Raw genomic sequence first — 16,799 nt, forward strand, 5'->3', positions numbered from 1 at the left:
TTTCTATAGTTCTTGACCAGTATTTACAGGTCCATACTCCATGACTGTAAGTTCTTTGTTCCCACATTATTCTACTAAGCTTGATTTTTGTTTTTGTTGGTGTTTTGTTGTTTGTTTTGCTGTGTATCAAATGAAAATGGAAGTAGATAGATTACTGCTACATTACTTGAAACCAGTAATAAGCGATAGGTGACAAACTGAAGAAAAAAAACAGAATAATCATAAAATTACATATATATCACACCTCAAAAAGAAAGACAGTGTGGTATGGTCTTGCTTGAGGCTATTGGTCCAACATATGGGCCAACACATTAAGTGATATTCTTGTGATGATGACAATGAATTGTCAAGAAAGAATTGAAACTATATTTGGTTTATTCTTTATAAGAAGGTAGAGGTGTGTGAAATCCATTTTTCTATGTTTTCAAACTACATTGATATAGTTTGGCACGTGAAGGGGTAAGCTTTTGTCATAAAGACAATAATAGCCATCACTCTACAGTACCTACTCTACGTATGCTGGCAATATGCCAGGTACTTAATCCTGCTGGGCGATGAGGCTGCAACACAGCCAGACATGAATCTGAGAGGGTTGAGAAAGGCAGAGCCATTCTGTTGTGGCCTTGGCAATTAGTTTTATTCTGAAAATTAAAGGCTTATAGATTGTCCTTTTAAGAAGACAGAGGAATATGTAATGATTTTATTTAATTTACTGTATTAAGCTGATGTCATTTGGCACTTGAAGGAATAAGCTCTTGTTTTAAAAATAATGGCCACCACTCTTAAGAATTTGCTCCATGCCAAGCAATGCGTCAGGTGTTCTAGCATAAAATAGCTTTAACCCTCCTAGGTAGTTCTTACTATCCCCAGTTTACATGTTGAGAAACTGTAGTTTAGGGAGATTATTATCTGCCTAAGAACAATAAGTGAGTGGTAGAGTCAAGACTCAAATCCAGTTGCATAAGACCTCAAAGCCCCACTCTTCATAATCTCAGTCAGAGTCTATTTATATAAGAAATCCCTTATATGTAATGTATTATTCCCTGGCAATACCCATAAAGGAGTCATCTCTGTAATGAGCTTTCTGGTTAAATAGGAACCACGGGAAGGTTCCTATCCCTATCTCTCTTTTTCCACGGAACAATGTTCCTAGCCAGGGAGAGAAGAGCCATTCTGGATCTGGCTAGTCTGAGCCAAGGGAGAATTTTAATCATGTTAAAGGAACCCATCCTGAGTAATTCCTTGACGTCATCCACTAAGTCCATCCACCTCTCAGTGACCAGCCTGGCCCTTGTCCACTATACTCAGCTCTTTCCCTGGCAGCTGAAGTCACCCTAAAAATAGCTTCTGGACCTCGGAAGGAACCTGTCCTGGTGCCTACAGTAAATAAAGTACCACTGAGGTTGGGAAGAATTGCTCACTGGGCAACAGTCAGCTCCACTCCACAAAAATGCCAGTTAAGCCCTCTCATTGTCCAAGAATGAGAGGCCAGGAAAACCGCCATAGAAATAAAATCCTGTTCTTTCTTTCTGCCATCAATGTTTTTCTAATTTCTGATCTAACCTAAAATGTACTGACTCGGTGTTCCTTGTTCTAAGCTCTAATGGCAGTTAACATGTCCCATGGTAGGGGGGAGTTACACATAAAATCTTCACAAGCCCCAATGCCTGAGTATGAATAATTATCAACTTCTCTCATGGGAGTAGGGAGACATTAGAAATCTTCCCCACACTGGGTGCTGGAAAGTCCTGAGGCTCACCTACACATCCCACACATTTTAGCAATTCCCTATTGCCTGCCCAACTTCGGTGAAGCCACAAATTTTTTTAGGTGGATTTTTTTCAAGTGTGTTTTAATTTGGTGATCAATTTATTAGAAACCTGCTCTTCGGTTATTTGTCACAGGAGTCTAGCAAGATATCTAAGCCATGGGTTCAAAGGCTAAGCTCCAACTTTAAGATTTAATAGCACCATCATAATATGCTAAGACATGGACTAATGTGGTGGCAAAGGTTCCATTTCGCACCCCCACTGGAATCTCACCCCAGAGATGCCTGAACCAAACCTGACACCAGTTGGCTCAATATCTCCCCTTTGTTTATAGCATATCTAAACATGAATATCAAAGGGACACATAATAAATTGGAAGTCGATAAAAGAGAAACTTCTGATACATGAGATTTCATGATTTCTAGACATAGTCCACCTAAGGATTGAATGCCAACAAGAGTAAAGTACATATTCAGGAGGTCTCCCTTCCCAGCAAAAGAGGCATAGAGGATGGCACCTGATATAAAGAGGGCTTGTTTTGTCTCCTCATCCTCTTCCCCAACCCAGTAAATGGATTCTTCAACAGAGACTCTGTAATTTCCCCCATTTAGCCACTTTCTGGTTTTGGCCCCACCATCTCTGGGAGGCTTCCTAAAAATGCTTGCAGCCTCTTTCTCCAACCCCCATCATTTACATTCCTTGCCAATTAGCCCAGCCTTTACTTATTATGGCAGACAGAAGAATGACCTCCCCCAAAATGTCTGCACCCTAATCCCTGAGAACAGAGCAAAAGGGACTTTGCAGATGTGATTAAATAGAGGACCCTGAGATAGATTATCCAGGATTCTCCAGGAGTTGGACCTAAGGTAATCAAAAGGATCCTGTCAAGTAAAAGAGGGAAGCAGAAGAGGAGGTCAGAGTGATGTGATGTGAGATGTATTTCACTTTGGGTTTGAAGATAGAGGAAGGGGGCCATGAGCCAAGGAACTTGGGAGGCCTCTAAAAGCTGGAATTTGAAAGGAAATGGATGCTCCCCTAGAACCTATAGAAAGAAAAACAGTCCTGCAAACATTTTAGACCAGTGAGACCCATGTTGGATGTTGAACTTCTAACCTACAAAAATGTAATATAACAAATGTGTGTTGTTTTAAACCACTAAATTTGTGGTAATTTGTTACAGCAGCAATGGGAAACTAGTATACTTGTTCACTATCTTGTATTCCTCTTTCATTATTTCAGATGTGTGGGTCTTGTCTCCCTGAGAGACCACATAGTGCTTTTAGTAAATTGGTCTTATTCATTTCCACCTTTACCTGCATATGGTGAACCCTCAATTCTGTTAACTTCATTATCTCACTTCCTCTAGAGAATGCTGACCCTCTGACAGCAATAGGTTCAGGAAGAAACAAATAAGGCATCAGGCCACCCAATTACTAGCAACCTAACTTAGCTCTCAATAGCCACCAAGAGAACAAACTCTACTATTCCCTAGTCCAGGGATCCTTACATAAAGTGATGACAGCAAACACAGAAGGTGAGGCAACCTGAATTTACTCACATTTCTAAGGTTATACCAGTAGGAGACCAACAGGTAGGCCCAAGATGGTCTTGAACACAAAAACTCAGCATATGTCCTTTATTTGCAATATAAGTCCTTATCCATATGATCTCAGTCTTTGTCCTCTACTCAAAATGCACTCCAAACTCACCCAAGATGATCTGAAGATCAAGGATGGCTCTACATGATTGCTTCATTTGCACACAACATTTGTGGGCACAACGTCATTAACACTGGAAGAGAGCCTAGTTAGAAAAGCTGGTGGGGGTCTCTTCATTAACTCCAGTTAACTAGTCATACTTTTTCTTTGCTCTTTGGTAACAAAGATACAAATAGTCCTACACTTCTTTCTTTCACCTGCTCCTCGTATATTTTAATAAATGTACTTACTTGGTTCATTCTATTTCTACTAATACAGAATATTTTCAAACATGTATAGCCATATAATTATAATTTTATAACCCTCTAAACAAATGCATTTTATGTATTTATTGTATGTACTACTTAACATAATACGTTTCTCTATGCATATTCAATTGATTTACCTTCCAACCAAATTATTCATTGAATATTTGTTAAAATATTGGCTGGACCTACCTGAAGGTTAGTCTCTTTTTTTATGCCTCTCACTTTAGAGGCATCTTCTGAGGAGAACTTTTCAGAGCTGATTTTCAGGCTCCATCAGAACTATGGGTTGGGCTGTATGTGAACTCACCAAGTAGCCACATTGCAAAGCTTCTGCTGACAACTTGCAGAAAGATGGGCATCCAGAACAGGAGTTCATTGCAGATTCATTTTCACAAAGCAGAGAACTTAGTGCTCCCAGGTGTGCTGGCATCCTCTCTGTCCCCTTTCAAAGGATACCAGTACATCTTTTGTTGATAAGGAGACAAGGACCAGGACATTTGTTCCCTTCTTCTCCTGTCTCTTCTCAAAATCATTTATCCCTCATATTTCGGTGGGGGAGCAGTACCTTTTCTGATTGTGTCACTGCAAAGAATGACATATCCTTCCTCCTTCAGGGTGAACTCCTCAGCTGTTCTTTTAGAAGACAGTGGTAACTGTCAGGGCAAGTGGAGGAAGCCAAATAGCAGGTGGCCTGGTGTTATAGAAAAGTACTGTAAAAACAGCATAAAATTCACAGCATACTGATAGAATGTCAGAATTAAAAAGGAATTTAGGAATCCCTCGATCCCATAAAAGTTCATATAGCAGATGTGGAAACAGAGGTCCAAATGATGTCCTCAAAGTCATACCCTTAGGGGTGAGAATTAGAACCCTAACTTCTGACTCCCAGCACTGTTTCAACTAACTCCTATCCCATCCCATCTCAATCCCCCACATCCATTGGCAAAATAGAACACTCTATAAAATCAACCACAATTTCAGACAAGATGAAGTAATGCATGATGCTAAATATAGGAAGTTAAGTCATTTGGATTTTTGTTTGTGTGAACTCAAGTGTTTTACAATTTTATCTTATAAATGTTGTTATAAATCCGATTTGGGTTGTATTCTTTGGCAATTTACTTAAGTGGTGGCACCAACATTTATTTTCCTGCTGCAAAACTGTCAATGTTCCCAAATGTTGGTCCAGGAATTATAAATGATTTATGCCTGCTCATTGAGTCTCTCACTACAAATCACATTAGCCCTGAAGCAGGCAGACATGCCTATATCTTTCTCTGGATCCAGGGTACCACACCTCTTAACTAATATGGCAGACAGATAAGCTATGTTTCAGGTCCTCAAAAGGAGACTGGAAAATATAATTAATTCAAGCCAAATACTCTTACTATTTATTCCCTTGCACATACAACGAAGATAAAAATATCTATCTTATTAAACAGTTTAATAAGAAAGATAATATACACACAGTGCCTGGCACATGGATGGAACTTAGTTGATGGTAGTTACAATATTTATAATATGTTTTCTTTGTTTCAATTTAATATGATTTATGTGACTTTTCATACTTACTGCACATGCAACATCTTTTAGATAATTCTATGTCTAGGTTATTAATAAAACATTGATATCCTCTCCAGTGTTTACAGAGGCACCTCTTGTAAAGCCTTCAGCAAAATTCCCACTGGGGAATTTCAGCTGTCTCCCACTCTCTTTTTTTTTTGACTTTTATTTCCATATTAAAGGTTTTTATTTTTAAGGTATAAAATATGATATTTTGATACTTGTATACTTTGTGAAATGATTGCAACAATCAAGTTAATGAACATATTACCTCACAGTTTCCTGTGTGTGTGCATGTGTGTGTGTGTGTGTGTGTATGTGTGTGTGTGCTTAGAGCTCTTGAGCTCTTGAGATCTACTCTTTTAGAAAATTTCAAGCATATGTCAACTATAGTCACCAACCTGTATATTAGGTCTCCAGGACTTACTCATCTTATAACTGAAAGGTTGTATCTTTTAACTAATATCTCTTTTACCCCCAACTGCAGCCCCAAATAATCACCATTCTACCCTTTGATACTGAGTTCAACTTGTTTTTTGAGATTCTACATGTAAGTGAGATCATGTATTATGTGTCTTTCTGTGCCTCACTTATTTGGTGTGGCATAATATCCCTCAGGTTCAGCCATGTTGACACAACTGACAATATTTCCTTCTTCTGAATAATATTGCTAACTGATATTCCATTGTGTGTGTGTGTGATAAACACACACCACATTTTCTTTAAGAATTCAAACATCAATGGACACTTAGGCTGTTTCTGTATCTTGGTTCTTGTGAATCTTGCTGTCTCTTTGGCAGTCATTTCTGTACCCCTCCCACAGAAGCAGCTTTACTGCACTCTAAAAGTGTCTTAGGAAAATGATTCAGAAGCAAGTACTTCTCTTGGCATGTTCTTCAGTAAACATGATGATGGAAAGCTTTGATTTCTGCCCTCCTTTAAACAGTACAATCGATTTTCAGTTGGGATTTTCCAGTTAATTTGATAGCTCCACGTTTCCGCCAGGCTGAAGAAAATGTGTGGTTGTTGGCTGTTGTATTACTGTTGCTGGTGGTGCTGTTGCTACTGCTGAGATTTTGTGGTTGAGTCTATATTATGAAGAAATTGTAGAGCAGCAATAAATTTAACCTGAGCTCTCAACTCAAGCCTTTAGGTGTGACTTTTTTAATCACATGGAAATTCACATAAGAATTTTCAACCAGATTGCATCTTTATTTTTATTTCTAAAGCAAAGGGTACAGGATTCTGGTCTAAACGAATGGGAACAAACATTGCAGTTAGATTTTATTGGGGTGTTGTAAAAATACTGTTTTCCAAAATCAGATTGTTTCAAAACTGACCCTGATTTCCAGATTTTAAAGTTAGGAAATAAGACAGTAAAAATCAAGGATCAAATAGTCAAGCGACTATTTTTTTAAAATCAGCATTTTCCTTACCAACTTTCTTTAGACCATGCTCCGTTTAGTACTGAAACTCAGAGAAGTTCCAGGAATAGCGTGATGAAATCTATGCGATCCAAGCACGGGAAGCTCTAAGCTTCCTTCGGCTCCCTCAGTAAATCAGGGATGGGCTCAGAGAATGACTTCGCATTTCGCACCAAAAGATCTCAGTCTTTAGAGAGAACCCTAGACGAAATCCTTATTTCCCTGCCTCATTCCTGAAAACTTCTGCCTGGGAACCGACTTGCTGTGACAAATAAAATGGGAGGAGTCTGGCTGAAAAGTTTGTGAATTTCGGAAAGCAAAGCGAAATGCCGCTCCAACCAGGTCCGAATTTTCTGCGAGCTACCTTATGAAACTGGTGAATTTGCCAGAATGAATTTTCATTCATTTAACTTTGGCGGATCATCTACTAGGGTTCCTGGCATGGTGCTAATTGCTGGAGAAAATGACTTTAAAACAAAAACGAAAAAAACTTTCAGCCCCCAGCAAGGCGCCAGGCACTTCCTACAAACTCAAGGAGTGCTTGAGAGGTGAGTTAATGACCACCCCTCCCTGTCCCAAAGAGACTGACTTTTAAAGTCTGCCTTGAAACTGCTCGGGGCTACACTAGCGCCCTCTGGACGCAGGCTCTGGTTAGCGCTCCACAGCACCAGCCTTTCTTTGATTTGTAGCCGCCAAAGATTTGATAGTGCGGAGTGCGTGTGGATTCTGAAGGCTGAAGACACACACGACAGTCAGGAGTAGAATTCCGACCCTGCAAAGTGACATGGCCACAAAATCTGCTTCTACAGTCTTTCATTTTGTGGTCACTGTGGCACGGGCGAAAGCTCTGAGCTCTCTCTTTAGGAAAACATACATCACAGACACACTTACAAACGGTTTCAAGAGGTTCTTATGTTAGAAACCTCTAGTCTTGGAAAAAGTCATTTCCACTGAAGTATGTGGTAGCTGAGTGCAAATGCTCTTCTGCTACAGCCCAGGTGGCAGAGGCGCAAACACTACGCCCCACTTAGTGCCCGCACTGCGGCCTTCGCAACTCCAAGCAGCTCTGCACCGAAAACCCAGGCCGCGATCGGAGTCTAAACTACTGAAAAGCTCCAAGGCTCGGGACAGGGTCTCAGCAGGGGTTGTCTTCCTTCAGGATCCGCGGCTCATTGTGCCCAAGATCCGCCATCCAAGTCCGGCTCCGCGCGAAACTTGCCTGTTCCACGCTCTGCACCTGACGCGCGCCGTTGTCCTCCCGGTCCAGTTCCAATCCCGGGTCCTGTGACCGCCCTACCGGCGGGCCCTGCGGAGAGCGATACCTAGTCTCAGATACCTAGTCCCCAGCCCCGAGTTGTTATTCCCTCGCTGTAGTTAAGAAGGAGGGGAGTCAATTAAGGGCATCTCGGAAGTCAGGCGTTCCCGCTGCCCCCTTGAGCACGGAGGCCACCAACCCCCGAGGGGGAAGAGATGCAGCGCGGGGCAGGGGTGTTATCCTAAGAAATGCAGACGCTTCTGGGGACTGAGGACAAGGGTGCTAACACGACCCCAGAGTACCTGGAGGTCCGTGACTTGCGCCACGGACGGCACACCTAGGGGCTAATTTCTGCTCCGCCTCAAAGAACCTCAAGTCAGAGTCCTTGCCTTTCCCAATAGCCCCGGGACGCTGCTGCTGCGCTCACCGCACAGGCAGCGCCCGGACCGGCTGCTGCAGATCACGCGCTGCGCGCTCACACCGGGAGATGGTGGGGACGCTGAAAAGCTTATTGCTCGCCACTCTGGACGCTGTGGGCGGCAAGTACCTTAGTCCCGACCTCTGCTGTTCTGGGCGCGCCTGGAGCTGAATGCTCAGGCACAGTGAAATTGAAACCCGGTTCTGCGGGATGTGAGAGTTGTCGAGGTCACGTGTAATTGGGTGTGATGGAGGGGGCCTGTTTGTGATGTGTGCAGGTTTGATGCAAGCAGGTCATCGTCGTGCGGGCGTGTGGATGCGACCGCCCGAGAGACTCGGAGGCAGGCTTGGGACACGTTTGAGTGAACCCCTCAGGATACTCTTCTGCGCCAGTATCTGTTTTTTAGTGTCTGTGATTCAGAGTGGGCACATGTTGGGAGACAGTAATGGGTTTGTGTGTGTGTAAATGAGTGTGACCGGAAGTGAGTGTGAGCTTCGGTCTAGGCAGAGACCACACAGCACTGTCAGGCCTGCCTGCTCTTTAGGAGAGGACTGAAGTGTGGGGGTGGGGGTGCGGGACCGGAAGAGAATGTGTCTGGGAAATCTTGGCAAACAGCAGCCGGAAACGAAGGGGCAGCTGTGCAAACGGCTCAGGCAGGTGATGGATGGCAGGGTAGGAAGAGAGAGGGCCAGAGGCCTGGATGGAGGCTTCCACATCTGTACCTTGCAACTCACCCCTCAGGCCCAGCAGGTCATCGGCCCCCTCCTCACACATGTAATGGATCTGAAGAGTACCCCAGGACAGTCCGGGGAGATGGGAATTCTGAAGGTATCCATGGAGATCTGACCGAATCCCCTATGCGGACCAGGAAACTCTTTTAGATCCCTGCCTATCTGGAGCCCAGGCACTGGACTATTTCTCACAACATTCCTTCAAGATAAGACTGTGGTCTTATCTTATCAGATCTCTGTGGTCCCCATTTCAAAGATGAGTATATTGAAGCTCTGGGAAGTTACTTGCCCAGTTACAACTCGGAACTGGGTCAACTGTAATTGAACTCCTGTCTAACAAAGTTCTTGCTCCCAGCTCCCTCTCTTGTTTCCCAGGAGCCCTGGCCCTCTGTGGGTAATACCAGCTACTGGAGTCAGCCTTCTTGGGCCCAGAACCCACCCTTAGGGGCATTAGCCTTTAGAATCTCACTTGGGCAGGGGTCTGGGGTCAGAGTTGGAAGAGTCCCTACAGTCCTGGAGCCTTTCCGCCAAATCCTGAAACCAGGGGTGGAGTGGGGCGCGGGTTCAAAACCAGGCCGGACTGAGAGGTGAAATTCACCATGACGTCAAACTGCCCTCAAATTCCCGCTCACTTTAAGGGCATTTCTTTTGGTGCCCCACCATCCCCCCGTCCATTTCCATCAATGACCTCAATGCAAATACAAGTGGGACCGTCCTGCTGGATCCTCCAGGTTCTGGAAGCATGAAGGTGACGCAACCCAGCTGGGGCGAAGGACCCCTCCGCCCATTGGTTGCTGTGCACTGGCTGAACTTTTCCGACCCACAACGGCGGGAATAAGAGCAGTCGCTGGCGCTGGGAGGCATCAGAGACGCTACCCAGCCCAAGTGTCGCCGCCCCTTCCACAGGGCTCTGGCTGTACGCTGCCGCCGCCGCTGCCACCGCCTCTGATCCAAGCCACCTTCTGCCAGGCGAGCCCCGAGATTCTGGCTCAGGTATGTCTCTCTCTCCCTCTCCCTCCATTAGTCGGTATCTCTCCCCCTTTCCTCCTCTCCCTCTCTCTCCATTAGCCTCTTCATTAGATAGCTTCTGTTAGTCGGCGATTTATACCGGCTCCTGCCCTAGGTTGGATCAGACAGTCTCAGTTCCCAGGCTCGCTCTTCCTGCTCGGCTGCGGACTCCAGTCTTATTCTCTCTGCACACAGGCTTGGGCCAGTCTCGGGACACTCAGGCTCCCCAGGGACCGCGCACAGAGACTGAGGCAAGAGTAACTTTCCGCAGACGGTGCGATCAGGGATGGCGTCTTGCGCCTAGCAGTCCCAGGGAAATTGGTTCAGAACCTGGAACAGAGTGGATGGGTGGCAGACAGGCCCCACGACTGAGGGACAAGCAGCCCTAAACTGCAAGCCCCAGTCACAGGTTCTGGAAGCAAAGACAGAAAGTCTTGGGTCCCAATTTAAGAGTAAAATTTCGTTCCTGCAGGGGACTGAGGTGTCAGCGGTGGAGCGGCTGAGGACTAAAATTGATTATTTTATTTCTCAGATTCCAATCGTAGAGACAATCCCTCTGGACAGATCTCCCCCCCTCGCCCCCACCACGGTGTATGCAAAAGCCCCACAAGAGGAGGACAGCTCTGGGCTTCCTTATGGGAGCAGCTTCTGTGACAGGGGCCTGGGAGCATGTCCTCCACAGACACCTGGCTATCAGGTTTATATGCATATGTGCAGCTTTGGGGAGAAGGGTAGGACTGAGGCCTCCCCCACTCAGCTCTCCCGCTAGGATTGCTTCTCCAGCTTTGTCAAACTGTGCATGCTAACCTCCCAGGAAGAGTCCACTGTGCTGATGAGGAAACAAAGAAGAAGAGAAATATAATGACCAGTCTGAAGCCAGAAAGTCAGAGCGTTAGAAGCAAGATAGAAAGCAGGATAGGAGCCAAGGTTTGTGGGCTGCTAGAACTTTGAACTGGCACAGGTAGTTTACCTCATTCTTCCCTTGCAGAGAGGTGTCATGGGCTTCCAGAAGTTCTCCCCCTTCCTGGCTCTCAGCATCTTGGTCCTGTTGCAGGCAGGCAGCCTCCATGCAGCACCATTCAGGTAAGACAGCCTGAAGCCAGAACCACACTGGTATCAGACAATTCCATGCCTCTTAAGTGTGGTGTGCTGAATGCTTAAAAACTGACAGGGGGCAGGGGTAATGTATGCACTCGTGCACATATATAATTTTTTCTGATATAAAGATGTGTAGTACACAATTTATAAGTAGTGATAAATATTTAGACAATATTCTTTATTATAATTTTTTTGAGATGGAGTCTCACTCTGTCACCCATGCTGGAGTGCAATGGCACCATGTCGGCTCACTGCAACTTCCATCTCCTGTGTTCAAGCAAGTCTCCTGCCTCAGCCTCCCGAGTAGCTGGGATTACAGACGCACACCACCCTGCCCGCCTAATTTTTATATTTTTAGTAGAGGTAGGGTTTCACCATGTTGGCCAGGCTGGTCTCAAACTCCTGACCTCAGGTGATCTGCCTGCCTTGGCCTCCCAAAGTGCTGGGATTATAGCCATGAGCCACCGCACCCAGCCTATTATACATTTTATATGGCCCATTGAGTCTCACAAAATGCTTTTGTTGCTTTTAGTCAAACTTTCGTATGTTTCGTCATCCTATTTATCCTATTCCGCCATGATTTGATAAATGAATTGCATCCTATTGTGTTAAATAGTTTGCCACTAAATTTGTTATTGTTAAATCTGGTATTTTACCTGTTGATCTATTTCTCACCCACATATAAATCTATTAAACTGAAACTATTTTCAGGTTCAGCACTAACCATAAGTTTTAGCATTTAATTTTTAATAATGGCTGCACTCAGCTTGCAAAATTCTTGAAAATTTAACCATCAGCTTTCACAAGCCTATACAAACTGGCTCTAGCACACCACTGCTTGGAGGCCACACCAGTGCCTGGGTCCTGGGAACGACACTGGCCTTGTGCCCTGTCCCCTAATACTCCCACTGGCCACATTCTCAGGGGAAGAAGCAAAGACCAGGAAGCCTGGCTGCTTATCCTGGGGAGGGGCAGGCAGGGGCTGACAGCCTGCACTGAGTCAGCTTCCCCTTCACAGGTCTGCCCTAGAGAGCAGCCCAGACCCAGCCACACTCAGTGAGGAGGAAGCGCGCCTCCTGCTGGCTTCACTGGTGCAGGACTATGTGCAGATGAAGGCCAGTGAGCTGGAGCAGGAGCAGGAAACCGCGGGCTCCAGGTGAGGCTCCCCAAGCGTCCAGCACAGGGCCTCCTCTCCCCGCAGCATACCCAGGAAGGTGGATCCCAGGATGTAGGAGAGAACACACTGGCCAGGAATCCAACAGGCTGTGTTGTTCACCGGGACCTGGGGCCCGGCTGTTCTCACGCTCCAAGGGAGACAGAGGTGCCAGTGCAGCTGGAGGAACTGAACTGCGGTTAGACACAATAAAAGGCTCCGTTTCTGAAAGTTCTTAGGAAATGAAATGGAGAGGTGTGGAATCGCTCACTCTGGTAATTGTTCTTGCAGTACTGGGAGACCTCCCAGCACTGGTTGAGTTAACACTAGTAAGGGTGAAGTCAGGGATAGACATAATATATCTCAGGAAATTCTAGAAATTTGGATCCATCTTGTTAATCTGCATATGACATTCTTTCACACCTATAAGGAGCCTTCATTTCACATTTGCAAGGTGAAGGTAAGGCCCTTGCAGGGGATGGGGACAGATAGAGCAGTGTTTGAGGTAGGTCAAGCCTTTAAATGTGTGGCATCTGTGGAGATGTGCATGTTATCAGGAAGCCAGGGAGAGCACCCTTCCCCAGATCCACATCCCTGTGTACCTTGAGCCTGAGCAGAGACCATCCCCTGGCCTAGCCCCAGCACTGCTCAGGCAGAGGCATGTATTGCTCCTGCATCTGCCCTGAGAACCCCTCTGTCAAGCATGAAGGACTGAACAGCATGTGGAATGCCAGAAAAGATCATCCTTCCCCATCCAGCCCTTCCCTGCACTGCCCTGGCCCACTGCACATCTGAGCTGTCCTAAGGAAGGATAAGTGAGCTGCTCTCCTGCCTGCCCCTCCTGCTCCCACTCAAAGGGTCCCCTGCCTGGTCTAACCTTCTAAGTGACTGCCCATGGGGACAGATTCTGGTGCATGGTACTGTCTGGCATGTCTTTTCCCTGCAGCCTGGACAGCCCCAGATCTAAGCGGTGTGGTAATCTGAGTACTTGCATGCTGGGCACATACACGCAGGACTTCAACAAGTTTCACACGTTCCCCCAAACTGCAATTGGGGTTGGAGCACCTGGAAAGAAAAGGGATATGTCCAGCGACTTGGAGAGAAACCATCGCCGTTATGTTAGCATGCCCCAGGATGCCAACTAAACTCCTCCCTCTCCTTCCTAATTTCCCTTCTTGCGTCCTTCCTATAACTTGATGCATGTGGTTTAGTTCCTCTGTTGTGGCTCTTTGGGCTGGTATTGGTGGCTTTCCTTGTGGCAGAGGATGTCTCAAGCCTCAGACGGGAGGAAAAAGAGCAGGACTCACAGGCTGGAAGAGAATCACCCGGGAAAATACCAGAAAGTAAGGGCTGCTTTGAGTCCCCCAGAGATGTCATGAGAGCTCCTCTGTCCTGCTTCTGAATGTGCTGATCATTTGAGGAATAAAACTATTTTTCCCCAAAGATCTGAGCTGTGCTGGTCATTGCTCTGATCTATGTCCCAGGCTTCATAGTGTCTAAGACCTATGCTTAGAAATAGCCTTAACCCTAGGCTAGCTGGACAGAGGATATGGTGGGTGGTCCCCCTGACCAAGCTCAAGCAGCAAGAACGGGAATCCTAAGGAGCAGGTAAGTACCTCTAGGATTTGATGCTGCAAACTCCACTCATCTTCCAGGTAAGACTGAGGAATTTTTTATTTTCCTAAGAAGGGGTATTTGGTGCCCGTGAGTGGGGTATAGATTTTATAGTCCTTTGTGAATGGGGCTGGGTGTAGGGCCATAATTCACTCCAGTGTCATAAACCTCCGCTTTAATTTTTAGTTAGTTTATACAGGAAAGATTGGTTGTTACTGCTCCATATTCCATAGCCAGTCATCCAGAGTCACCTGTGGGTTTTCTGACACCCCTGGGAATATCTATGGGGCGTGATCATGGCATTTTCCCTAATGGCCTTGTGATTTTCTGCTCTGATAATTGTGTTTGGGAGAAACACTTAAAGTTAATTGGTGCCTTTCAGCACAGGAACTTTACCATGAAGGTCCCATGAGGCTGACCTCTCTCCCAGCCTCTCACTCACAGATCTTCCCTTCTTTCTCCATCCTGCAAATCAGAATCACTGCCCAGAAGAGAGCCTGTGACACTGCCACCTGTGTAACTCATCGGCTGGCAGGCTTGCTGAGCAGATCAGGGGGTGTGGTGAAGAACAACTTTGTGCCCACCAATGTGGGTTCCAAAGCCTTCGGCAGGCGCCGCAGGGACCTTCAAGACTGGGCAGCTGAATGACTCAAGAAGGTGACTGCCCTTGTATGATGGGATGGGAATATGAATGACTGGCTTTTACAGGGGTATGTTTCACCCTCTGAGCCTCCCTGAGACCATGTGGTTTAAAAAAATCCATAAGGGAAGTTACCCACACCAGTGTCTGAGTTCCAATAGCTAAAACCCTAGAATGTTGATTAATCTCTGTTTTTTCAGTCTCTCCTTGTAACCCTGAGATCATCAGACCAAGAAATATAGATCCTGTTTATTTAAAACACTGCTCTTTGACACTTATAATTTTGACAATTCTAGCATTTGAGTTTGAAAGATAATGGCACTATCATTTTAGAGTATACATTACTATATCGTGTACCTCCAAATTAAGTGCACAGACTTGAGTTCAAGAACTGTATCTGCCCTTTACCAGCTATATGACCATGAACTGGTTACTTAACTCTCTCCAAGCCTCAGTTTCTCCATCTGTAAATTGAGGACTACAATAGTATCTACCTCCAAGCATTACTATAAAGAGTAAGTGAGATAATAGATGTAGAGTCTGACAATTTACCAGTAACTAAATTTTGGCTGTTATTTTCTTCCTCCTAGGTCACAGTGAAGCTGAACTCCTTTTATTGTGTGATGAAAGCAATTTGTAGGAAAGGCTCCATGGAAGACATACATACAGGCATCCTTCTTGATACTGAAAACTATCTTCTTTGTTTGAAAGGAACTATTGCTAAATGCAGAACAAGCTCATTGCAGTTACCTATTGTGCATCTTTTTAAATACTTGATGATGTAACCATAAATCTGACAGCATGTCTGACTGGCTTATCTGGTAGCAAATCTAGGCCCCATCAGCCATCCTGTTGACATTGGTGGCTCTGCTAAACCTCAGGGGGACATGAAATCACTGCCTCTTGGGCATCTGGGGACACATGGTAATGCTGTGCTTTGACAGAAGTATTTGTTTAAAGAAATGTCAATGCTGTAATTTGTGAACTCTATCAAAATTAAAAATGTATTTTCTATACCCTTCAATGGAATCTCTGCTGCTATTTATGCTATTTTTTCCCAGGAGAGTTTCAGGGGCCTATGAGTACTCTGTTGACCAAGCTGACTCACTTAGCACAAAGACAACATGCCCGGGATGGATCCCTAATGTCTTGTACCCTCAGTTTCTAGTGAAGCATCCCCTATTGGAATTAGAGCCCTGTGCATGTCAAAGAGAACAATTCATATTTATTTTCAGAGGGTGCCCTGGTCTCCAGCCTCAGAAGTTACCCATGTGCTCCTCCTTCATGCAGGTTTGCCTTTACCCATCCCTGTCTTTCCTCCATATAAGAACCTCTTCATACACCCCTTAGCTTGCCTTAGAAACAATGACTCAGAGCCTAAAATGGGGATTACAGACTGGCCAGCCTAGAAAGGTCATCAATGCCATTCAACCCAACTTTTTTATTCTGTGAGGTTCAGAGAAACGTCTTGCTCAAGGTCCAGCCATAGGTTTAGCAGAGACATTCATACACTTCACAAATACTTATTGAGTGCCTGCTATATGCTAGGCACTATTCTAGGCACTGGGAATAGAGCAATGAACTGAACAGAACAGACAAAACTCCCTGTGCTTATGGGCTTACATTCTAGCGGGGGAGATTGAGGTGGTACATGCTATGGAATCAAGGACTCTCAGTATTGGAAGGAATCCAGAATGTCATAGAGTCTGATGCCTTCCTTATTCAAGGTAGGAATTACCCAGTATCAACAACCATAGCATCCTTTGGGACCACCAGTAACAAATTGCTGAGTGTAACTCCCAAGGTGAGTTGGCAGCCAGTTTCACTGGTGGTAGTCAGCTAACTAGGGTTAGTTATTAGTTAGTTAGTTAGCTAGTTAGCTACTGGTTAGAAGTCAGCCCCTTCTACCCACTGACTCTATTCTCTCAGGACCATATAGAATTATGCCCCCTTCTCTCCTCCAGTCTGTACTCAACACAGTAACCCAGTGTGACTGTAAAAGGTAGATCACACTGTGTCTCTCCTATGCTCAAAGCATCCCAGTGACTCCCCATCTCATGAGCAAATACCTGAAGCATTGCAGGCCAAATTGATCTTCCCTTTCTCTCCTCTCACCACCACTCCCATTACCTGCCTGACCTCATCTCCTACTCTCCCACA

The 16,799-nt window shown here is 45.3% G+C and overlaps 1 protein-coding gene across 5 annotated transcripts; it reads left to right on the plus strand.

Annotated features, from left to right (window-relative positions):
• Positions 1 to 9,988: 9,988 nt before the first annotated feature.
• Positions 9,989 to 15,896, plus strand: LOC103239768 (calcitonin gene-related peptide 1). 5 transcript variants are annotated; one of them, XR_012095449.1, is made up of 6 exons: positions 9,989 to 10,119; positions 11,123 to 11,217; positions 12,251 to 12,388; positions 13,332 to 13,503; positions 14,476 to 14,656; positions 15,230 to 15,896. XR_012095449.1 is itself a non-coding variant. In XM_008005986.3 (5 exons), exons 2-4 carry the CDS (start codon positions 11,132 to 11,134, stop codon positions 14,645 to 14,647), a joined length of 396 nt encoding a protein of 131 aa, XP_008004177.3. In that variant the 5' UTR covers positions 9,989 to 10,119; positions 11,123 to 11,131; the 3' UTR covers positions 14,648 to 14,656; positions 15,230 to 15,896. The 5 variants fall into 5 exon arrangements, 3 of the variants coding, with proteins under 3 accessions (XP_008004177.3, XP_037853565.2, XP_072879399.1); XR_012095450.1 differs by having other exon boundaries at positions 9,989 to 10,095; XM_008005986.3 differs by lacking the exon at positions 13,332 to 13,503.
• Positions 15,897 to 16,799: the final 903 nt, after the last annotated feature.

The sequence above is a fragment of the Chlorocebus sabaeus genome, chromosome 1 (assembly GCF_047675955.1).
Source record: "Chlorocebus sabaeus isolate Y175 chromosome 1, mChlSab1.0.hap1, whole genome shotgun sequence".
Taxonomy (NCBI): Eukaryota; Metazoa; Chordata; class Mammalia; order Primates; family Cercopithecidae; genus Chlorocebus; species Chlorocebus sabaeus.

Bases quoted from the DNA above. Each gene is read 5' to 3' on its own strand.
- LOC103239768 (XM_073023298.1), top strand. From the start codon at position 11,132: ATGGGCTTCCAGAAGTTCTCCCCCTTCCTGGCTCTCAGCATCTTGGTC. The intron at 11,218-12,250 runs GTAAGACAGCCT...TCCCCTTCACAG, and splicing joins CTCCATGCAGCACCATTCAG to GTCTGCCCTAGAGAGCAGCC. The intron at 12,389-13,331 runs GTGAGGCTCCCC...TTTTCCCTGCAG, and splicing joins CAGGAAACCGCGGGCTCCAG to CCTGGACAGCCCCAGATCTA.